Genomic DNA, 25,291 nt, shown 5'->3' on the forward strand with positions numbered 1-25,291 from the left:
GAAGAAGCAAGAAACAAAGGCAGCATTACAACATTTCTTACATCTTGAGAGAAACATGTCTTGCAACCTAAACTTATTGTCTTGTGACCCTGCAGGCGTGCTATGGAGGTAAGCAGGAACTCGCTGGGCCTGTAATAAACTTTGAGGAATGTGGAGTTGGGGAGTATAGATGAGGTCCACTGACCACAGAGAGAAGACAGGCTATTAATATTCTCTTTTAGCTTGAGTGTAAGAGGGGGTGGGGGTCATATTTTGCAGCAACATTAAGAGAATTGTAAAATTTCTATTACGACTACTATTAGGTTATAGTTGATCTCATTAATTCCTTCTCCATGATGACAATGCACCTAGGTGATGAGCTTTTTATGATGAATTTCCCAGGTGTTCCTTGCGCTTCTTGTATTTGGATGTCTACGTCTCTAATAAGGCTGGGGAAGTTTTCCTTGATTATTCCCCCAAGTATGTTTTCCAAACTTTTAGATTTCTCTTCTTCCTCAAGAATATCGATTATTCTTAGGTTTGGTCATTTAACATAATCCCAGCCTTTTTGGAGACTTTTCATATTTTCCTATTTTTTATTTGTCTTTTTTAGATTAGGTTAGTTCAAAGACCTTGTCTTCAAGCTCTGAAATTCTTTCTTCTACTTGTTCAATTATATTGCTGAGACTTTCCAGAGAATTTTGCACTTTTGTAAGTGTGTCCAGTGTTTCCTGAAGGTTTGATTCTTTTTTCTTTATGGTATCTATTTCCCTGAATATTTCTCCCTTCACATCTTGTACTATTTTTTTGGATTTCCCTGCACTGGGCTTTGCCTTTCTCTGGTGTCTCCCTGATTAGCTTAATAACTAACCTCCTGAATTCTTTTTCAGGTAAATTAGAGATTTCTTCTTAGGTTGGATCTATTTCTGGTGAGCTAGTGTGACTTTCAGGGGGTGTTAAAGAGTTTTGTTTTGTCATATTACCAGAGTTGGTTTTCTGATTCCTTTTCATTTGGATAGGGTCTGTCAGAGGAAATGTCTAGGGCTGAAGGCTGCTGTTCAGATTATTTTGTCCCACAGGGTGTTCCCCTGATGCAGTTGCCTCCCCCTTTTCCTATGAATGTGGCTTCTTGTGAGCCAAGATGCAGTGATTGTGATTTCTCTTCTGGATCTAGCCACACAGCAAGACTACCCAGCTCCAGGCTGGTACTGGGGGTTGTCTGCACAGAGTCCTGTGATGTTAACCATCTGTGGGTCTCTCAGCTGTGCATACCAGCATAATATTTGAGATATCTCCTGGGTCCTGCAGGAGCAGTCCACTTCCTTCAGAGGGTCTGTGGGTCTTCTTGGGATTCCTCGTTTGTTCTTCTAGAAGATTTTTTCTAATGCTGTGAAGAATGACAATGGTAGTTCAATAGCAATAATATCAGATCTTAAAGTTGCTTTGGGCAATAATGGCCATTTCAATATTAATTCCTCCAACCCATGAGCATGGAACATTTTTCCATTTATGTGTGTCATCTCTGATTTCTTTCAGCAGTGTTTTATAGTTCTCTTTGTACAGTGTTTCACCTCTTTGGTTATCTGTATTCCTAGATATTTCATTTTCTGTGTGGTTACTGTAAACAAGATTGCATTCTTGATTTGGCTCTTAGCCTGGATGTTATTGATATATAGAAATGCTACGATTTTTGTACATTGATTTTGTGTCCTGAAATCTTGCTAAAATTGTATATCAGATCCAGTAGCCTTTCGGCAGGGTCTTTAGGGTTTTCTAAATGTGGAGTTCTATCACAGTGAAGAAAGATAGTTTGACTTTTTTTTCCTATTTTGGATGCACTTAATTTATTTCTCTTGCCTGATTACTCTGCCTCAAACTTCCAGTAGTGTTGAATAGGGGTGATGTGAGGGGCATCCTTGTCTCGTTCAAGTTCTCAAGGGGAAAGCTTTTGCCCATTCAGTATGATGTTGGCTATGGAATTGTCATAAATGGATCATTATTCTGAAGTATGTTTCTTCAATGCCTAGTTTGTGAAAGGTTTTTATCATGAAGGGACGTTGGCTTTTATGAGAAACTTTTTTATGCATCTGTCACAGTGATCATATGACTTTTGCTTTTAATTCTATTTATGAGGTGAATCACATTTATTGATTTGCGTATGTTGAACCAACTTTGCACCTCAGTAAAAGCCTACTTCATCATGGTGAATTAACTTTTTGATGTGCTGCCGGATTCAGTTTGTTAGTATTTTGTTAAGAAATCTTGCATCTATGTTAATCAGGGACATTGGCCTAAAGTTTTATTTCTTTGTCATGTCTTTGCCAGATTTTGGTATTCGGCTGATACTGATTTCCTAGAATGAGTTAGAGAGGAGTCCCAAAGGGTCTGAGGCTCATGCCTCAAGTTTGTAGCTGGACTGACCGTTAAGAGTGGTCAAAAGTTAGGGTAACGGCTTCAGGCTGTTATTGTCCCTTGTTGGCCCATTGTTGAATGCAAACTGCCCCCAGAAAAGAGGAGTAAACTTACATGATCCCATGTTCTTGGGCTAAAGTAATCCCCAAAGAATGCTTAAACGTAAAGTCGACTTGCCAGCAACGCTTCCAATGCTGAAAGGTGGATGAAAATCCTTTACTCCTAAAGGGAGATCTGGATGGATACCACAGCATCTCCTGCACACTCCATATGTCCATTATGGACATATTTCTACTTCTAATTCACAGCGTGTAGTTGTACAACAGTTTATTTGGGCAAGATCTTGTAGATGGACATTTAGGATGTTTTCAATTAAAGGTAGTTTTGATGCATTCATTTCTCAAAATCAGTGTGATGAATTAGCCCCTAGCTACTAGCTCCCTCCTCAAGATTTATACTGAAGTAGTTATACTTCAGTATATTCTGGAAACATTGATCCAAATATATCACACAAATGTGTAAAGAAAATTCATTGGATGAGTCATAATTCTCGAAATAAATACAAATATGTCTACACGCAAATCTGTACGTGAATCATCATAGCAGGAGTATTTATACTAGCCAAAAAATGGCAACAACCCAAAGGTGAATCAAGTGATGAATGAAATATGATATATTAATGCAATGGAATGTTATTCAGCAATAAAAAGGGGTGAAATACTGATACATGTTAAAATATAGAGGAATGTTAAGAAAATTATACTAAATTAAAGAAGCCAGTCACATAGGATGTATAACATGTCCACAATAGGTAAATTTATGAGGATAAAAAGTAATATTAGTAGTTCCCTAGCATTGAAGAAATAATAGAGACAAACTACTAACAGGTAAGGTGTTTCTTTTTGGGGTGACACATTATTCTAAAATTAATTGTAGTAATAGTTGAATAACTCTGAACATACTAAAACCCTGAATTGTATTTTTAAATAGATATTGTATATGATATGTGAAGTTTACCTCAATAAAGCTGTTAAACAATAAAGAAATCATGAGAAATTAGTATACAGATAGCTGCATTGAAATGATGTGTGTGAATGTCTGAGGATGGGGTAAGTGCTATAGAGATTGTAGTGGAAAAGAGCATGTGTCTGTTCTTGCTGAGAGAGTAAACTGGAAAGAAATAGACAAAATTGTGCTCATGCTTTTCTAATGCCATTGTCCAAAGATATTCTTTGCCTGTTTCTGCAGTGAAGAAATAATAACCAAAAAAAACACACACACACACACACACACACACACACTGATGCAAATATCCATGGAATAAATTTTAGGCAGCTTTGAAACCTTGCTGACCTGAAAAGTTTAGAAACATAGCTTCAAATGTTGTCCTGTAATTAATTTTGTCATTCCAGTCCTCCAGAAAAAATGATTATTTGCTCCTGAGTTTCAGTACTTCACCTCAACCACAGAACTTATAGAAGTTCCTATTCAGCTTCTGCACATTTCATCTGCCACTTGTAAATTCAAAATATAACAGGAAATGTTGAGATCAACACTTTGTACTTTCCTTCTCTCTGAGATATTGGCCCCTCAAGTCCTTGCTTCCATAGTAGTTCCCTATAGCCTGTAAATATAATTTTATATGAATTCTGCCTAGTCATCTTAATAAGCGATTTGGTCTCCAACAAGTTACTCTGCTGTTGTCAGAAACAGAAATCTGTCAGTCTATTTCCTTTTTTTTTTTTTCAACTGAACTTTATCTGGATTTCTACTAATATGATATTGCAATAATACCTAACCCCACAGATTCTATATGATGATTTTTTTTTTTTTAATTAGAAAAAGTAAATCCTCTAGGTTTACAGATTTTTTAAAGCACATCTTTTCTGAGCAGACAGCTTGGGGAAAAAATGTGGATTAAATTTGTCAATGAACAATTTGCATAACTATATATGGTGACCCTGTGCTTCCTACCAACTATGTGCTTAGTAAATAGTTGTTAAATCCATGTATAAATTTTATATTTGTATGGAGAATTTGATTTAACCCACTTTCTATTTTACTTCTACGTGTAGACTATGTCCACTTGCACCCCATAAATATTCCAAAGTGCATACGACTTGGTGAATATATCAAAGTAAAATAAAATTGATTGAAGTGTCACCAAATTTTATGAACTAAAATATTGCTATATTTATATAGTTGTTTTGTCACTAAAGTCCCACATTTAAAATATTTATAGACTAACATGTGAGAGTTGGCTTTATAGACAACAAATAATTACCATCCAGTTTTTTGTTTTGTTATCCTATATAACAACAACTAAACCTCAGAAACACTACATTAACATCCAAGTTCATCCGTATGGCCTTAGAATCAGCACTTCCTACCGATTTCTCTCTCTCTCTTTTTTTTTTTTTTTTGGATCTATTATTTTCCAAGTTCTCAAGCCTTGGAATGATTTATGAGAAATTAATAAGTACTTAGTAGGCATTTAATAATTCTCCATAGCATCGAATATCCTACTTCTATATTTTTCTCTTTTCTTCTTTATGGCCCACATGTAATTTACCAAAGTCATTAACTTACCACAATATTATTCACATCCTTTCTACTTTTAGCTAGTGGCTAAAAAAGTATAGGACTAATTACATCAGCCCTATATTACTTTGTTAGCTTTCAAATACTCCGGTCATTTTGAAGCTGGTACTAATGAAATTTGATCATATTATCAATGAATATATCAATAAAGGAATAAACTAAGTCTGAGTAACATATAGAATTCAGTTAAGAGGGCCGGGCGCGGTGGCTCAAGCCTGTAATCCCAGCACTTTGGGAGGCCGAGATGGGCGGATCACGAGGTCAGGAGATCGAGACCATCCTGGCTAACACGGTGAAACCCCGTCTCTACTAAAAAATACAAAAAAACTAGCCGGGTGAGGTGGCGGGCGCCTGTAGTCCCAGCTACTCGGGAGGCTGAGGCAGGAGAATGGCGTAAACCCGGGAGGCGGAGCTTGCAGTGAGCTGAGATCCGGCCACTGCACTCCAGCCTGGGCGACAGAGCGAGACTCCATCTCAAAAAAAAAAAAAATTCAGTTAAGAGGAGATTCACCAGAGAAGAGCAACAAAGTAAATTTTAAATATTATATTGGAGAGACTGTAAATTTTTAAATATAAAAATAAAAATTAATAAATATTCATAGTATTTGAATAACAAAAAGAGGGATTTATATCTGTAAAATTTGGCAATCACAGAAGCATAAATGCTAAGCCAATTAAAAATGTGTTAAATTTAAAAGGTAACACACAAAAATATGAACATATTACTTAGAAACTTGAAAGTCAGTAACAGAATAAGTTTATGAAATAGTATGAAAATTTTTAGAGTAGGGAATCAGGGTAATAGTAAGGGTTTAGTACTGGAAACTATTTGTTCCATTATTATAAGCCATGTGGAACATTTTATTTAAAAATAGCCTATTTATTTCATGTTACATGCCAAGTAGAATTTATTTTTAAAAAAGCATATAGATTTTTTGGCCATGAATGAGTTATTGGTACTACATTATCTTATTTACATAAACAATTGGAACATAGGGAAAAATCTGGAAAAATACAAAATAAAGTAATAATACAATGTCCAAAATTCAATAAACATGATTAAACATGGAAAAAGTTTGTGGGAAACTGTGACCAATAGTCAGGATAAAAATGACACAAGGTAAACCAGTAGGAAAGAAATCATAGAGATTATACGATCAGCATAAAAGGACTGTAAAATTGTTATTAATTTGGCTAAGGACTGAAATAAAAATACGAGAAAACTGGAAACTAAAAAAGAAGAATCTAGTATAGAAATAATCAACAAAAAGTCAACTAATAAAGTGAAACACATAGAACATCTAAAGATTAAAATATAGTATCTCAACTATGTTTGTTTAACAAGATATTACACACTGCAGAATAAAAGATCATTAAACTTGACAGGAGTAGAAACTATACTGAAAGAAAGATATAAAATGGTGGGGAAAAAATGAGCAGAGACTCAATAATCTATAGACTCAATGACCTAAACAGATAAAAATTGCAAGTAATTAGAGTTCCAAAAGATGGAGAGATAAGTAAGAACAGAATAACTATTGAAGAAATAATAAGAAAATTGTCCATATTTGAAGAAAAATATCAAACAACATATCTAATAATCTTAATAAAACCTAATAAAAAATGTATCACTGACTTCTCATCAGAAACAATGCAGAACAGAAGACAGTGGAATAATATCTTTTAAGTACCAACTTAAAAAAAAAAACAAAACCCTTCAACACAGAACTCCAAATCCAACAAAAATGTTACTCAAAATAGTATGAATTAATGACATTTTTAGACCAAAAAATAACCTAAGGGAATGTGCTTTAATTAGATCTATATTATAAGATGTGTTAAAGGAAGCTCTTCAGGTGTCAGGAAAATGATACCAAGTAACAACTTGGAACTGCAAGACAAATTAAGAGTGCCGGGTGGGGATGAGGCACAATGATGAGGAAAGCTGAGAAAAGAAAACATTACAATAGCAGCAGCAGCAACGGGGAAGAAAGGTCTTGTGGTAGCTTAATTGGAATATTCTCTGTAATTTAAGTGGAAATCTCTGTCTGTCTGTCTATCTATCCATCCATCCGTACATCCATGCATCCATCTATCTGAGATTGCCTGTATTTACACACGCGCGCACACACACACATGCACACACGTCTTCAGAAATTTTTCTCTCATACAAGGTTTAGCCTAATATAAGATATAGTTTTTCAATAGAAACTTTGTTTTAAAAAAAAATCTGATGCAGAAAGCCAATATGGAGAGCATGTACAAGTAACATTGTTCCGTAGTAACATGGGAGCAGAAGCCCTATTCACAGTTGTTCTCCTCCTGCTAAATGAAGTTCTCTCAGAAAACATAGGTTCCTCAGATAACACAGGATGAAAACCGTTGATTTAATCAATTAGTATTGCTAGCTTTAAGAATCTCAATTTTTTACATTTCTAAAACTTTTACCAAATTATTAAGATAGGTACCTAAAAAGATAGATTTCAAAAACAAATAAATAATAAGCCTACAATAAAGATGAAACGATTGAAGTTGTTTTTGTAATACCAACTGACTATTTCTTAATTGATTCCCAATCAACTTTATTGGTTTTCAAAGTCTATTAGCCTAAAAAGTCACTTAAATTGGACTAAATCAGTTACAGTACACAGCAAAGACTACCATTTAAAAACAGAAGTGGCAATAACAATATAAAGAGAAAGAACTTTACTGATTCAAAAGTAAAAAGAAAGGTTAATAGGTCCAAAAATATAATTAGATACAATGAATAAGATCTAGTATTTGATAATACAACAGGGCGACTATAATTCAGCAATAATTGGTTGTATCTTTTAGATTAACTGAAGGAGTAAAATTGGAATGCTCATAAAACAAAGAAATGATGATTGCTTGAGGTGCTGAATACCCCATTTACCCTGATGTAATCATTACACATTGTAAGTCTGCATCAAAATATCTCATATACCCCACAAATATCTATACCTACTATTTATCTATAAAATAAAAAATAATTTTAAATAAAAAATCACACACGTGCAAAACTAAATTTTTGAAATAAATTTTAAAATAAATACATAAAAATAAAAATTTGGTTGGAAAAGGCACTTCAACTCCAAAAAAAATTGTTCCTTAATAGCAGGTTAACCAAGAATTTAGATATTCTTCAACTAATTGTGTCTAATATATCAAGAGGATAAAAAGATGGAAACTTCTCATACTTTCATGTATTTTCATAGCATCAAACATTTAGACACATGATTTTTTTAAAAAAAATGTGATATGTTTGTATTTAAAATTGTTCCGTTGTAAATCTGGAATATTGTATACAGCAGTCTATACTATCACATCGAAGGCCCTCTGTCTAAACTTTGTGTAACTACTATTTATAATTAATATGGAAACTGCTCATACGGTATGGATAATCCACTGACTTCAACTTTCTTTAAAGGAATGAAAGCTAAAGTCATTAAATGCCAGAGAGAGAATTAAATATTGTTCTATTAATGTAGAAGTAGAATAAAAGGTAATATATTGAAGATATATTTAGAAATGTAAGACAACATGTTTGAAACGAAAAAAGTGAGAATTCTGTTTATTATTATTATTATTATTATTATTATTATTATTATCATCATTATTATTATTATAACCTAAGTTCTGGGGTACATGAACAGAACAAGCAGATTTGTTACATAGGTATACACATGCCATAGTGGTTTGCTGCACCCATCAACCTGTCGTCAACATTAGATATTTCTCCTAGTGCTATTCCTCCCCCACCTCCCCACCCCTTGACAAGCCCTGGTGTGTGATATTCCCCTCCCTGTATCCACGTGTTCTCATTGTTCAACTCCCACTTGTGAGTGAGAATATGTGGTTTTTGGTTTTCTGTTCTTGTGTTAGTTTGCTGAGAATCATGGTTTCCAGCTTGATCCATGTCCCCACAAAAGCCATGAACTCATCATTTTCGTGGCTGCATAGTATTCCACAGTGTACATGTGCCATGTTTTGTTTATCCAGTCTATCATAGATGGGCATTTAGGTTTGTTCCAAGTCTTTGCTATTGTAAATAGTTCTGCAATAAACATACGTGTGCAGGTGTCTTTATAGTAGAATTATTTATAATCCTTTGGTTATATACCCAGTAATGAAATTGCTGGGTCAAATGGTATATCTAGTTCTAGATCCTTGAGGAATTGCTACACTGTCTTCCAAAATGGTTGCACTAATTTACACTCCCAACAACAATGTAAAAGTGTTTCTATTTTTTCACATCCTGTCCAGCATCCCTTGTTTCCTGACATTTTAATGATCATAGTTCTAACTGATGTGAGATGGTATCTCATTGTGATTTTGATTTGCGTTTCTCTAACGACCAGTGAGGATGAGCTTTTTTCATATGTTTGGTAGCTGCAATAAGTGTCTTCTTTTGAGAACTGTCTGTTCATATCCTGTGCCCACTTTTTGATTTTTGTTTTCTTATAATTTAAGTTCTTTGTAGATTCTGAATATTAGTCCTTTGTCAGATGGATAGATTTTTAAAATTTTTTCTCTCATTCTGTAGGTTGCCTGTTCACTCTGACAATGGTTTATTTTGTTGTGCAGGATACACAATGGCCATTTTCAGGATATTGTTTCTTCCTATCCATGAGCATGGAATGTTTTTCCATTTGTTTGTGTCCTCTCTTATTTCCTTGAGCAGTGTTTGGTAGTTCTCCTTGGAGAGGTCCTTCATATTCCTTGTAAATTATATTTCTAGGTATTTTATTCTCTTTGTAGCAATTGTGAATCAGAGTTGAGTCAAGATTTGACTGTTTGTCTTTTATTAGTGTATACGAATGCTTGTGATTTTTGCACATTGATATTGCATCCTGAGACATTACTGAAGTTGTTTATCAGCTTCAGGAGATTTGGAGCTAAGACAATGGGGTTTTCTAAATATACAATCATGTCATCTGCAAACAGAGAATAATTTGACTCCCTCTTTTCTTAATTGAATACCCTGTATTTCTTTCTCTTGCCTCATTGCCCGGGCCAGCACTTCCAATAATATGTTGAATAGGTGTGGTGAGAGAGGGAGTACTTGTCTTGTGCTAGTTCTCAAAGGGAATGTTTCCAGTTTTTGCCCATTCAGTACAATATTAGCTATAAACTTTGCCATTAAGCTCTTATTATTTTGAGATACGTTCTGTCAGTACCTAGTTTATTGAGAGTTTTTAGCATGAAGGGCTGTTGAATTTTGTTGAAGGTCTTTTCTGCATCTATTGAGATAATCATGTGGTTTCTGTTGATGGTTCTGTTTATGTGAGAGATTACATTTATTAATTTGCATATGTTGAACCAGCCTTGCATCCCAGGGATGAAGCCAACTTGATCGTGGTAGATAAGCTTTTTGATGTGCTGCTGGATTCGGTTTGCCAGTATTTTATTGAGGATTTTCTCATTGATGTTCGCCAGGGATATTGGCCTGAAATGTTCTTTTTGTGTATGTGTCTCTGACAGGTTTTGGTATCAGGATGATGCTGACCTCATAAAATGAATTAGGGAGGTTTCCCTTTTTTTTCCCCATTGTTTGGAATAGTTTCAGAAGAAATGGTACCAGTTCCTCTTTGTACCTCTGGTAGAATTTGGCTGTGAATCCATCTGGTCCTGCACTTCTTTTGGTTGGTAGGCAATTAATTACTGCCTCAATTTCAGAACTTGTTATTGGTCTATTCAGGGATTTTACTTCTCCCTTGTTTATTCTTAGGAGCGTGTATGTGTCCAGAAATTTATTCATTTCTTCTAGATTTTCTAGTTTACTTGTGTAGAGGAGTTTATAGTATTCTCTGATGGTAGTTTGTATTTCTCTGAGATCGGCGGTGATATCCCCTTTATCATTTTTTATTGCTTCTATTTGCTTCTTCTCTCTTTTCTTCTTTATTAGTCTGGCTAGCCATCTATCTAGTTTGTTGATCTTTTCAAAAAACCAACTCCATGATTCATTGATTTTTTTGAAGGGTTTTTCATGTTTCTGTTTCCTTCAGTTCTGCTCTGATCTTAGTTATTTCTTGTTTTTGCTAGCCTTTGAATTTGTTTGCTCTTGCTTCTCTAGTTCTTTTAATTATGATATTAGGCTGTCAATTTTAGATCTTTCCTACTTTCTGCTGTGGGCATTTAGTACTATAAGTTTCCCTCTACAAACTGCTTTAATTCTGTCCCAGAGATTCTGGTACGTTGCGTCTTGTTCTCATTGGTTTCAAAGAACATCTTTATTTGTGCCTTAATTTTGTTATTTACCCAGTAGTCATTCAGGAGCAGGTTGTACAGTTTCTTTTAGTTGTGCAGTTTTGAGTGTATTTCTTAATCTTGAGTTCTAATTTGATTGCACTGTGATTTGAGAGACTGTTATTATTTTTATTAATTTGCATTTGCTGAGGAGTGTTTTACTTCCAATTATGTGGTCAATTTTAGAGTAAGTGTGATGTGGTGCTGAGAAGAATGTGAATTCTGTTGATTTGGGGTGGAGAGTTCTGTAGATGTCTATTAGGTCAGCTTGGTCCAGAGTTCATGTCCTTGATATCCTTGTTAATTTTCTGTCTCTTTGATCTAATATTGACAATAGGGTATTAAAGTCTCCCACTATTATTATTTGGGAGTCTAAGTCTCTTTGTAGGTCTCTAAGAACTTGCTTTATGAATCTGGGTGCTCCTGTATTGGTTGAATATATACTTAGGATAGTTATCTCTTCTTGTTGCATTAAACCCTTTACCATTATGTAATGCCCTCCTTTGTCTTTTTTGATCTTTGGTTTAAAGTCTATTTTATCAGAAGCTAGGATTGTAACACCTGCTTTGCTTTTTTTTTTTTTTTTTCCTTGATAAATCTTCCTACATCCCTTTATTTTGAGCCTATGTGTGTCTTTGCAAGTGAGATGGGTCTCCTGATACAGCACACCGAAGGGTCTTGACTCTTTATCCAAATTGCCAGCCTGTGTCTTAATTTAGCCCATTTACATTTAAGGTTAATGCTATTATGTGTGAATTTGATCCTGTGATTATGACGCTAACTGGTTATTTTACCCCTTAGTTGATGCAGTTTCTTCATAGCATCCATGGTCTTTACAATTTGGTATGTTTTTGCAGTGACTGGTATCGGTTGTTCCTTTCCATGTTTAGTGCTTCCCTCAGGAGCTCTTGTGTAGCAGGCTTGGTGGGGACAAAATCTCTCAGCATTTGCTTGTTTGTAACGAATTTTATTTCTCCTTCACTTGTGAAGCTTAGTTTGGCTGGATATGAAATTCTCGATTGAAAATTGTTTCCTTTAAGAATTTTGAATATTGGCCCCCACTCTCTTCTGGCTTGCAGGGTTTCTGCCGAGAGATCCATCATTAGTCTGATGGGCTTCCCTTTGTGGGTAACCCGACCTTTCCCTCTGGCTGCCCTTCATATTTTTTCCTTCATTTCAACCTTGGTGAATCTGATAATTATGTGTCTTGAGGTTGCTCTTCTCAAGGAGTATCTTTCTGGCGTTCTCTGCATTACCTGAATTTGAATATTGGCCTGCCTTGCTAGGTTGGGGAAGTTCTCCTGGATAATAACATGCAGAGCATTTTCCAACTTGAATCTGTTCTGCCCGTCATTTTCAGATATATCAATCAAACCTGGATTTGGTCTTTTCACATAGTGCCATATTTCTTGGAGACTTTGTTCATTTCTTTTCACTTTTTTTCTCTAATCTTGTCTTCTTGCTTTATTTCATTGAGTTGATCTTCAATCTCTGATATCCTTTCTTCTGCTTGATCAGTTTGGCTATTGAAACTTGTGTATGCTTCATGAAGTTTTCGTGCTGTGTTTTTCAGCTCCATAAGGTCATTTATGTTCTTCTCTAAACTGGTTATTCTAGTTCGCAATTCATTTAATCCTTTTTCAAGGTTCTTAGTTTCCTTGCATTGGGTTAGAACATCCTCCTTTAGCTCAGAGGAGTTTGTTATTACCCACCTTCTGAAGCCTACTTCTTTCAATTCATCAAACTAATTGTTTATCCAGTTTTGTTCCTTTGCTGGCAAAGAGTTGTGATCCTTTGGAGAAGAGATGTTCTGTTTTTTGGAATTTTCAGCCCTTTTGCACTGGTTTCTCCCCATCTTCATGAATTTATCTACCTTTGGTATTTGAAGCTGGTGACCTTCAGATGGGGGTCTCTGAGTGGACATCCTTTTTGTTGATGTTGATGTTATTACTTTCTGTTTGTTAGTTTTCCTTCTAACAGTCAGTCACCTCTGTTACCAGTCTGCTGGAGTTTGTTGGAGGTCCACTCCAGACCCTGTTTTCCTTGGTATCACCAGCAGAGGCTGCAGAACAGCAAAGATTTCCATCTGTTCCTTCCTCTGGAAGTTTTGTCCCAGAGGGGCACCAGCTAGATGCCAGCCAGAGCTCTACTGTATGAGGTGTCTATCAGGCCCTACTGGGAAGTGTCTCCTAGTCAGGACACATGGGGGTCAGGGACCAACTTGAGGAGCAGTCTGTCACTTAGCAGAGCTCAAATGATGTGCTGAGAGATTTGCTGCTCTCTTTAGTCAGGCAGGGATACTTAAGCCTGCTGAAGCTGCCCCCACAGCCACCCTTTCTCCCAATTGCTCTGTCCCAGGAAGATGGGGATTTTATCTATAAGTCCTGGACTGGGGCAGATACCCTTTTTTCAGAGATGCCCTGCCCAAAGAGGAGGAGTCTAGAGATGCAGTCTGGCCAGAACACCCTTGCTGACCTGCAGTGGGCTCCACGCAGTTCCAACTTTCCAGCGGCTTTGTTTACACTGTGAGGGTAAAACCACCTACTCAAGCTTCAGTAATGGCTTATGCCCTTCCCCTCACCAAGCTTGAGTATCCTAGGATGACCTCAGACGGCTGTGCTGTCAGCAGGAATTTCAGGCCACTGGATCTTAGCTTTCTGGGCTCCGTTGTGGTGGGACCTGGTGAGTCAGACCACTTGGCTCCCTGGTTTCAGCCCCTTTTCCAGGGGAGTGAAGGGCTCTCTTGCTGGCATTCCAGGTGCGATTGGGGTATTAAAAAAAAAAAAAAAAAAAAAAAAAAAAAAAAAAAGCTTCTGCAGCTAGCTCGGTGTCTTCCCAAAAGGCTGCCCAGTTTTGTGCTTGAAACCCAGAGCCCTGGTGGCATAGGCACCAGAGGGAGTCTCCCGGTCTGCCGGTTATGAAGACTGTGGGAAAAAGCACAGTATTTAAGCTGGAGTGCACCTTCCTCCCGATACAGTATCTCATGGTTTCCCTTGGCTAGGGGAGGGAAATATCCTGACCACTTGCACGTCCCCGGTGAGGTGATGCCCCATCCTGCTTTGGCTTGCCCTCCATGGGCTGTACCCACTGTCCAACCAGTCCCAATGAGATGAACTAGGTACTTCATTTGGAAATGCAGAAACCACCTGCTTTCTGCATTGATCTCACTGGGAGCTGCTCACCGGAGCTGTTCCTATTCAGCCATCTGGCCAGCAAGCTCGAGAATTCTGTTTTTATTATTACTGCTCAATACCATGAATTATATTCCTAATGCTATGCTTTGGCATACTGCATTGCCATTTTACATTGTTTAGAAATAACCAGGAGTTATTTGTCCTGGATTAATAATAAGAACTACATTTGAGAAATCACAGCAGCACATGTGACTGCAATTTTTTAAATGAAGATACCATGCAATGGTACCATTCTTACAATCTAATGCAGATAATTATTTCTTGTCTTTAATCTATTATATATATTTTACATTACAAATTATCATATGAATTATGTATGTTTCCCTTCTATTACTTTTAATCATCCTGTACCAGAAACCCGATTAACCTGATTATTACAAACACAAATTCAAGGAGAAAAGGTTTCCCAACACTAGAAATGCTCTAAAAACCATGTGCTTTAGAATTTAAGGCTCAGTATTTGAGTTCAGGTTTCACATATGTTTTACAAAATGAAATGTTAATATATACTTTATTATTTTTAATAAATTATTTTTATTTTGAAAACTAAATAAAAACCAAAAACAGTATCTACTATCAACTGTCACCATCATATTATAAAAACAAGAACCTTTGAAATAAATATTGAATAAATTTAGCCTTATGGAAAATTTATTCTTTTGATTTTTGAGTTTTTAGATTACACTTTTTATATAAATGATAAATTAAAAGTGGTTCCAGCACTTAAAATATACAAAAAAAATTCGGTTTGGTCTTCCCATTTTGGGCGCTCATATGCTCAGTTCCCTTTCTCTCTTTCTCTCACCTTTTTAAAATACGGGTTTTTTTTTAACTTTTAAGTTCAGGGGTACATGTACAGGTTTGTTTATAGGTAAACTGGTGTCCTGGGGTGGTGGTGTACAGATTATTTCATCACTCACATATTAAGCCTAGTACATTTTAGTTACTTTTCCTCATCCTCTCCCTTCTCCCACCCTCCACCCTCCAATAGGCAATAGACCTAGTGCATATTGTTCACCTCTGTGTATCCAGCTACACTCATCCTTTAGCTTCCACTTCTAAGTGAGAACATGTGGTATTTTATTTTCTTTTTCTGTGTTAGTTTCCTAAGGATAATGGCCTCCATTTCCATCCATGTTCCTGCAATAGACATGTTTTTGCTCTTTTTGTTGCTGTGTAGTATTCCATTGTGTCTATGTACCACATTTTCTTTATCCAGTTTATTATTGATGGGTATTTTGGTTGATTCCATGTCTTTGCTATTGTGAATAGTGTTGTGTATGTATATGTGTCTTCATTATAGAATGATTTGTATTCCTTTGGGTATGTACCCAGTGATGGGATTGCTGGGTCGAATGGTATTTCAGTCTTTAAGTCTTTGAGGAATTGCTACATTGCCATCCACGATGGCTGGACTAATTTACACACCCACCAATGGTGTATAAGCGTTCCTTTCTCTCCACAACCTTACCAGCAGCATCTGTTTGTTTGTTTGTTTTACGTTTTAGTAATAGCTGTTTGGATTGGTGTGAGATGGTATCTCATTGTGGTTTTGATTTGCATTTGATCACTGATTTTTTTTATTATTTTATTTTTTTAATGGAGTCTTGCTCTGTTGCCAGGCTGGAGGGCAGTGGCATGATCTCGTTTCACTGCAACTCTGCCTCCCAGGTTTAAGCAAGTCTCCTGCCTCAGCCTCCCAAGCAGCTGGGACTACAGGTGCGCGCCACCACGACCAGCTAAGTTCTACATTTTTAGTTGAGACAGGGTTTCACCATGTCAGCCAGGATGGTCTTGATTTCTTGACCTCGTGATCCAAGAACCTCGACCTCCCAAAGTGCTGGGATTACAAGGCATGAGCTACCGTGCCTGGCTGAGTTTTGTTTTGTTTTGTTTTGTTTTTTTAACATGATAATTGGCCACATGTCTGTCTTCTTTTGAAAAGTGTCTGTTCATGTCCTTTACTCACATTTTATAAGGTTGTTTGTATATTTAAAGTGAAAAAACGTGGGAATTTATTTGCAACCTAACTAACTATTCCTAACAGTACTGCAAAAAGATAATGTGTAATAGAACTAGAGAGTGGTCAGTCTAGTAAAACATAAGAAATGAAGAAATTTTGAATTTACTCAAATGTAAATGCTAATGGCTGGGAAATTTTCTCTTGTCATTTTTCAAAGTCCAAGGTGAATAAATTAATTTGCATTTGAAATTCATAATGTGTGAATGAAATTGAATTATAGAATTCTGAGAAGTATCTCAATAATCATAGAATCATTTTTAGAACATTTTTCATAGCTCTCTAGTGTGTTTATATTAATTTAAATATTATCATTTTCTCTTTTTTATCCCTATGAATAATAAGGATCTTAACAGAGAAAAATATGTACTGCAGTGTAAACATACTTTTATGCCATTGCTGAACTATGTCAGATTTAAATTTGAATATTCACTATTATTATAATCAAAAGCATTTTTATAAGACCATTTTATTTTTTAATAGTAAACTATAATATTTCAGGAGACAGACATAAACTTTATTTTTAAATTTAAAAAACAAACTAAGTTAATGTATAACTGCAGTAAAAATAAGAATTAAATCTAAAAATTAAAGATTAATAAAGCTCAGAAAACTTTAACAATGGCAAATCAGTACTTTCCCAACTGCAGCACATAAAAGCCAAATGTTTCTATTAAATAGTTTCTTTGGAATCTACTTGACTTGTTTGTAAACTTACTGTGTGAAATATTGTTTTATTTTCTAGTTCAGTCATTTTTGACATTTGACAGAGTATTACTAGGTGAGAGTCTCTGCAGTACATTTGAGCCTATAGCAAACTTTCAAAGGTTCTAAACTGTGATTTAAAAAGTGAAAAACATTAATCCTGAAATTTCTAAACAAGACAAAGGCCTTATTCTATTAATTACTTGTAATATATTCAATAAGATACAAAGTCTTGAGATGCATATAGTGTAAAATTTTAATTCAAAAATTAAGAAAACTAATATATTTTTCAGTGTGTATGTTTAGTGGTTTCTCTGGTCATAATTTGGTTCACCTAAGCTTGACATTTTCAGTAATATTAAAAGTTTATCAGAGGACAGAACCTGAATGAATGCTCATTTCTAACTATTAAATTCTGAGTTATACTCACTTTTACTTTCTCTTTTTCTCATAACTATACATTTAGATATACATGTAATTACTAGTATAATATTGTATGATCATAATGATTAGGTTATTTTTGTTCACCAAATTAAATGTTCTTCAATGTACTTCTCTTCTTGTTCTTGGACCCTTAGCATCTTTTTATCATTTTTCCCTAACTTATTCCTAAGGAGGACAGGCTGCAGAACACAAAAGGCATGTAAAAAATATCACAAGTCTTTATAGGTTACTTTGTTAGCTTTGATCCCTAGAAGAGCAATTCTTCTTAATGTGTTGATATCTGCAGAGAGGGCAAGGTAATTGATGTCTGCGAGAAGAAATTGCAAGAAACAGGCCAAAGATGGAAAAATGTAGTGCCTTGATGGGAAGGATGAGTGTATTAGCTTTTCTTGTATTTTTTCATTGATAATTTACTGTAATTATGTATGTTTTTCTTTAAGTATTAGTGACTATGTAATCTGTACAGTACTAAGATATATAGGCATGAGTAACTTGACAAATAAGGTGACATTCCTTCTTACTAATTTTTAAAATAAATTTGATGGTATATATTTAAGGTATAGGCTGCATGATATTATAAGATACATATGGGTAGTAAAATAGTAACTCCAGTGAAACAAATTAACATCCATTATCACACATAGTTACCTATTTTTCATGTGTGTGTAGCAAGAGCAGCTAAAATCTATTCATTCACCAAAAGTCCCAAATACAATGCAATATATATTTTTTTTTTTTTTTTTTTTTTTGAGGCGGAGTCTCGCTCTGTCGCCCTGACTGGAGTGCAGTGGCCGGATCTCAGCTCACTGCAAGCTCCGCCTCCTGGGTTTACGCCATTCTCCTGCCTCAGCCTCCCGAGTAGCTGGGACTACAGGCGCCTGCCACCTCGCCCGGCTAGTTTTTGTATTTTTAGTAGAGACGGGGTTTCACCGTGTTAGCCAGGATGGTCTAACTATAGTCCTCATGTTATACATTAGGTCTGTAGATTTGTTTATCTAAATATCTGATGCTTTTTATCTCTTGATCTAAATCTGTACATTTTATCCCCACCCACAGCCTCAGACCTTGGCTTTATAACCACAGTTTTATTCTCTATTTCTGTGTATTTGAGTTCATTTTTTTAGAGTCTACCTGTAAGTGAGATAATTACATTTGTTTGTGTCTAACTTATTTCACTTAGCATAATATCTTTCAGTTTCATCCAGGTTGTAACAAATGGCAGGATTTCCTTCTTTTATAAGGTTGAATAACATAGTGTTTGTGTGTACACAAACATAATATCTTTATAATTTTGCCCATGTTCATTGCAGCATTATTCATAATAGCCAAGATATGGAAAAATCCTATTACTTTTTGGATTGATATTTATGAAATATTTGAATTACTGTACTATAAATATGTTGAATAAATCAAATCAGCCTCCAAATCCAATTGCAACCCTGACCAGTTTGAAGCAAGAATAATATATTCAAGAAAATCATATAAATTCTCTCTATTCCTCTCTCTCTCAGATGCCTGTACCAGTCAAGAATTTTACTGGCTGCATAGAAGTTATAGAAATAAATAACTGGAGATCTTTCATTCCATCCAAGGCAGTGAGAAACTATCACATTAACAATTGCAGGTAAAATAGCAGTAGCTATTTTTCAAATAATCTGTTCAAATAACCATACCAAAAGGTATCATTTCCAATGGAAATAATCTAATCAAGGCTGCAGTATATTTCATTCCTTTTGTTTTTGTTTCACATTCCTACATTCTACTTCAGTGTCTTACAGATTGAATTTTTAAGCTATATCCCAATTAAGATGGACCATTACTTATAAAGGGTATCTGTTTTGTGCTATATAAAATATACCATCCAACGAATAATGTCACAGTCAGAAAACATCCTCTATCAGAATTAGTTTAAAAATGAAGCATGCTGACAAGTGTGGAGTGCTAAAATACATCCTATCTCCAAATTATCGCTCTTAAAAAGTTGTCTTGTTCTTCAGTTTCCATTATTGGAGGTATATTTCTTTCAGACTCTGCTTCTGGCTACCGAAATCTCCAAACATGTTTTAATTGGGTGAACTAAAGAGATAGCACAAAGAAAATATTAGCCATTCATGCATTGTTAAGAAGTAGTTAAAATTTTGTTTCTTCCCTGATATTATTAAGAGGGAACTCACACAATTAAAATGACCCTTTATAAAAGGGGTTATTTTGGTAGTGTTATGGTAAATTGGAAAAGGAGAAGTAAGATATCATGGTGAGGCAGGTTATTTGATCACAGGACAGCATAAAAGATCGCATCTTAATCAGTGTAAGGTCGTTCCTCATGCAAGACCAGAGAAGCTCTAGCCATCTGGATTTTTGAGCACTCTTTTCCTTTAGAAGCCCTGTGGGATGATTTGAGCCTCGCAGTTTTGTTTCGCATTTCCCTAATTATTAATGTTATTGAGCATCTTTTCATGTGTATATTGGATATTTGTGTATCTTCTCTTGAGATTTTCATATATATGTTGGATATCTGTATACCTTCTCTTGAGACATTTCTATTTGACTTTTTGTCCATTTTTGAATTGGATTGTTTCTTTGTTTAGTCTTAGAAGTTATCTATATAATCTGATTATTAATCTCTTATCAGATATATGATTTGCAAATCTTTTCTTCCATTCTGAGTTTTTTTACTCTGTTAACAATATCTTTTGATGCACCATTTTGTTTGGTAATGTCTGTTTTTTCTTTTATTGCCGTGCATTTGGTGTCATATCGACATCTAAGAAATAACGGCCAAATTCTATGTTGTGAGCCTTTTCTCCTATGTTTTCTACTAAGAGCTTTAAATTTTAGCTTTTTAATCCATTTTTAGTGAATTATTGTATATGGTTTTAGGTAAGGGTCCAACTATTTGGGTCATTCTGTTGTATGTGGATATCCAGTTTCTTCAACACCCTATGTTCACAAGCATTTCTACACACTAGGCATGAGCAATCTGAAAACTACAAAATCTATTTTATTTACAGTATCATCAATTAAGTTCAGTTAATTGAGTCTTCTTTTTATTTTACTTAATACATCTAACTAAAGATTTACCACAGTGGTTGAATTTTTCAAACAACCAACTTTGTTTTCATCAATGTCCTCTCTAATTTGGGTTTAGATTGTTCTTTCTTCTTTTTTTAGCTTATTAAGTTGTAGTTAACTTGTTGAATTTGAGATTTCTTATATTTTAACGTAAGCATTTATGGCTATGAATTTCCCCCTTAGCACTGCTTTCACTGCATCTCGTACATTTTGGTGTGTGTTGTATTTTCATTTTTATTTATTTGTCTCTAAGTATTTTTCTATTTTCCATTATAATTTATTCCTTGATCCTTTGGTTGTTAAAAAGAGTGTTTAGTTTCCACAGATTTATAAATTTTCTGGTTTTAGTTCTGTTACTGATTTTCAGCTTTAACCATTGTGATCAGAAAAGATAATTTATATGACATATGTCCTTCCTCTATTGAGATTTAATTTGTGGCCTAACATATAGTCTATCCTGGAAAATGTTCCACATGCTTTTAAGAATGTGCATGCTATTGTTGTTGCATAGTATGTTCTGTGTATGTCTGTTAGATCTAGTTGGTTTATTGTGTTAAGTTCTCTATTTCCTTAATTATCTTTTACATGGTGACCCTATTAATTATTGAGAGTAGCTATTGAATTCTCCACTATTATTGTAGAATTATCTGTTTCTCCCTTAAATTCTGTCTTTTTAGCATCATATATTTTGATAATCTGTAATCAGGTGCCTAAGTGTTTATATGCTGGGTCTGTCCTACAGACGCTGACCCAGTGACAGATGAAAGACATACATGGACACGGATATTTTGCTTGTCAGTGTGGCTAAAGGGCTCTACTGCCAGAGTCTGCAGCATCGGCTTCAATAAGCTGGTGAAGTTTGCATTTATTTAGTACAGATTAAATGACAAAGGTCTCAAGTAAATACCACTAGAGGGTAATTAATTTTGCTGAACCCCTGAGTAGAGAGCAATCATGCACCCTTGATGATCAAAGGTTGGCCTTAGGACCATATGAGTAAACAAGCCATTTAGATAAACTCCCTTACATTCATTTGTATGTACTTTAAGCTATTAACTCAGGGTAAGAGGATTAGTCTGCCTTCAGCCATAACCCTACCCTGAGGCTTTTGCAAAACCTACTGACCTTCCAAGAAGGTTTGTGTCTATTTTACCATTTTTCCCACCACTCTGACTGAACTCTTATATTTCCCCCTTTTCTGTTATTTTACATCAGGCTTTGTTGACTGAAGAGTACAGATGTGTGCAGCAACAGGTCAGGCATGCTGGACACTGCTCGTATTCCGGCTTTGAATCCTAGAATTAGTAAATAACATAAGACAAGCATGAGTATAATTAGCAACATTCTTTTCCAATCCCTATGGAATTTAGTTCCATGTGTGCTGTTACTAAGGAACCCCACTGGGTGTATGATAATCTCTCTTAGCCAAGCAGTCACACTGTTAGAAGCTGGGAAGTGGGTGTTTGAGTGTAGCAGGTACCACATGCAGGCAGAGTGAGAGAACTTGAACTTAAAAAAGGTTAATAAAGCATAGCAAGGAACACATTGTCTGGAGTGAATGATGTGTGTGTCTGGAGCAAGATTTGTTCAGCCTCTTGAGTTGTCTTTTTCAGCATCCCCCAGGTAATGTCCGGGGCTGCGGGTCCTATAGGATCCTTTTCTTCATTTCTGGTACCAGGTTGGGTCTAGCCATGGTATAGTTTGACGTGTCATGCTGGAATCCAAAGAGGACCTGAGGGGGTGTGAACACAATCATATCCGCTTCCCCATGTTAGCAGTTCATTTGTACCACAGCATTCAGTACTGTTTACATCTTTCCATAAAATTTCCAGGTTTCATGAGTGCTTTTCCATAGCTGATTGAAATTTATCTGAATTTTAAAAATTAAGGGTAAATAAGGCTTGTGCTAGTAGTGTTGCAGGGTCCTTACTCATACTCTCCCTTTTTTGAGCATATTTTTCAGGGTGGAGTGGGCACGTTCTATTATGGCCTGTCATTGGGGGTTATATGAGATGCTTGTGCAATGTTGGATATTCCATGTGTGACAAAATTGTTGAAATTGTGAGCTGGCATAAGTGGACCATTATCAGTTTTAATTTTGTGGGCTGCCCCATAAATGCAAAAGTTAAATGAAGATGTTTAGTGACATATTGGGTGGACTCTCCAGGAAGAGCATGTGCACTAATTAGATGAGTGTTATCAATGGACACATGTACATATCTAAGTTTTCCAAATTTAGGGATGTAACATCTGTTTGCCATAACTGCCATAGTCCTAGAGGACTAGAACCCTCCAGGGTTAACACCTGTTGAAAGAGGGGATATGCCTGTGAGCTGGCAATCTGGACATTGCAGAATAACTTGTTTAGCTAGTCTCTGGGTAGGTTGAAATTGCTTAGTTAAGTTTCTCCAGTTTTGGTGGAAGAACTGATGTGATTGGGTGTCTTGGTCAAGCAGTGATGTCATAACCTGAAGGTCTGCTTGATCATTGCTATAAGCCAATGGGCCAGGTGGTGAGCTGTGGGCTCGAATGTGTGTAATAAAAATAAGATGTGTATGTTGACTCAGCAATTGCTGAAGTCAAAAAGTACACACAGGGTGGGCTTTAGAGTGGACTTAATTATGGCCGTCTCAAGGTTCTGCAGTAAATAAACAGAGTAAGCAGAGTCACTAACATTATTGATGGGTTGAGCGGAAAATGCCTCCAAAGCCAATATTGAGGTCCCAACCTCAGTTTTTTGAGTGCTAGTAAACCCAGAACGAGGAGGAAATTATGTGATCTCCACCAAATGGCCATTTTTCTATGTTTACCAGAACCATCAGTAAATAGTGTTAAAGCATTAGGTACAGGGGAGTGAACTATTTTTGCAGGTAACATCACAGAAGTACGAGGTAAGAACTGAAGGAGTTTATCAGCAGGAAGGGCATGGTCTATATGGCCTGTGTAATCAGAGAAGGCTATTTGCAAATCAATAGGTAATGGCAATACTGCTTCAAATTCCTTTTTACTTAAAGAAATCCTGATGATATTAGGATCATAATGTAGCAATTGATTGAATTGTCTGCGACCTGAATTTATGAATTTACTGATTATGGGGAAAGAGTGTTTTAGTCCCAGTATGTGAGCAAAAAACCCATTGTAGAAAGCATAATACTGGGGCTATCTGTCCTATTAACCCTGTAGGGGAGTGTTTAGTGGGAAAAATAAACAATTGAATTGAATAGCCTGGGTCTATGCAATCTAGTTGTCTGTGAGAAATGGTTTGTTCTGTTTCCTTGATTATCCTTTTTGCTGCAGGAGTTAAATACCTGGGAGAATCCAGGGCTCAATTGCCCTTTAAGATAGAAAACAGGTATTGCAACTTATCAGTAGGTATGTCTAAGGTGGGCTGAAGCCAGTTAATATCACTTAGTAGTTTCTGATAATCATTTAAGTAATCATTTAAGGTATGTAAGTTGCTAGTATTTAATTTAACATTTTGAGGTCTTACCAGGGAGTTAGTATGTACCCAAGATACTTCCAAGGAGAAGGCATTTGTACTTTTTCAGGTGCAATCATTAAATCTCTTAAATATGTATTCTTTATGACAGAGTTACTAGCTTTAAAAGTATTGGCTCCGTTGGGGCTGCTGGTAAAATATCATCCATAAAATGAATAACCTTGCAATCAGAAAATTCTTTTCTACTAGGGAGCAAAGCTTGATTTACATGAAACTGACACATGGTAGGACTGTTTAGCATCCCTTGAGGAAGCAATTTTTAATGAAATCAGCAAGCTGGCTTTTCATTATTGATAGCTGGTATTGTAAACACAAATCTTTCTCTGTCTTGTTCTGCAAGTGGAATGGTATAAAAGCAGTCAATAACGATTGTAAGTCAATCTTGAGGAATCACTGCGTGGAGGGAAGGCCATGTTGAAGGGGCCCTGTAAGTTGCAAATTAGCATTAATAGCACATAGATCATGCAAAACCTTCATTTACCAGATTTTTTGGGAATGACAAAAATGGGTGAATTCCGGGGGCTGTTTGATGGTTCCGTATGGCTGGCTTTTAATTGCTCCTCAACTAATTCATGGGCTCTTTTTTAATTTCTCTCCCTTTGGCGGTTACTGTTTTACTTAAATTGGATTTGGAGAGAGTCACTTTAGGAGTAAGGGAGAAATAACAACAGTGGCCATTATCAGAAAGAGGTCTTTTAAATTCTTCAATTTTACTTGTATCTTAGAAGATAATTATAATCTGGGATGTCTCTTATATACAAGAAACGCATGAAATTTTGCCATGGGTCACCCATGGAGCTGGAGGGCAGCAGTGCGAATCCCAGGGAGGCAGCAGTGTTGCACTTCCCTAGGCGCTTTTTGTCTGTGTCGCTTCTGCCTTCTGCCAGCCTGGGGTGTCACGAGCTTCCCTGACACCGAGCTTTTTCTTCCACCCATTGTCAGCTTGGCCACATGGCTCTGGCCTCTAATGTCTTTTCTTAAATTTTTATAAGCATTAAAAGAAATGGGTTTATATACCCAATTGCCTTGTTGATCTTGCATTACTGGGCAGGCTAAGAACTCCCCTTCTAATGCCGCTTGCCTAAGACAGGGTCTCAT

General features: G+C 35.9%; 1 protein-coding gene across 1 annotated transcript in view; it reads left to right on the plus strand.

Moving 5' to 3' along the window:
• EYS (eyes shut homolog) overlaps window positions 1–25,291 on the plus strand; it is a 1,801,461-nt gene that overhangs the window by 1,187,856 nt on the left and 588,314 nt on the right. The window contains exon 25 of the mRNA XM_026455461.1: window positions 19,134–19,246. Coding sequence (XP_026311246.1) covers window positions 19,134–19,246 — 113 coding nt within the window. The remainder of the gene's footprint in view (window positions 1–19,133; window positions 19,247–25,291) is intronic.

The sequence above is a fragment of the Piliocolobus tephrosceles genome, chromosome 5 (assembly GCF_002776525.5).
Source record: "Piliocolobus tephrosceles isolate RC106 chromosome 5, ASM277652v3, whole genome shotgun sequence".
Taxonomy (NCBI): domain Eukaryota; kingdom Metazoa; phylum Chordata; class Mammalia; order Primates; family Cercopithecidae; genus Piliocolobus; species Piliocolobus tephrosceles.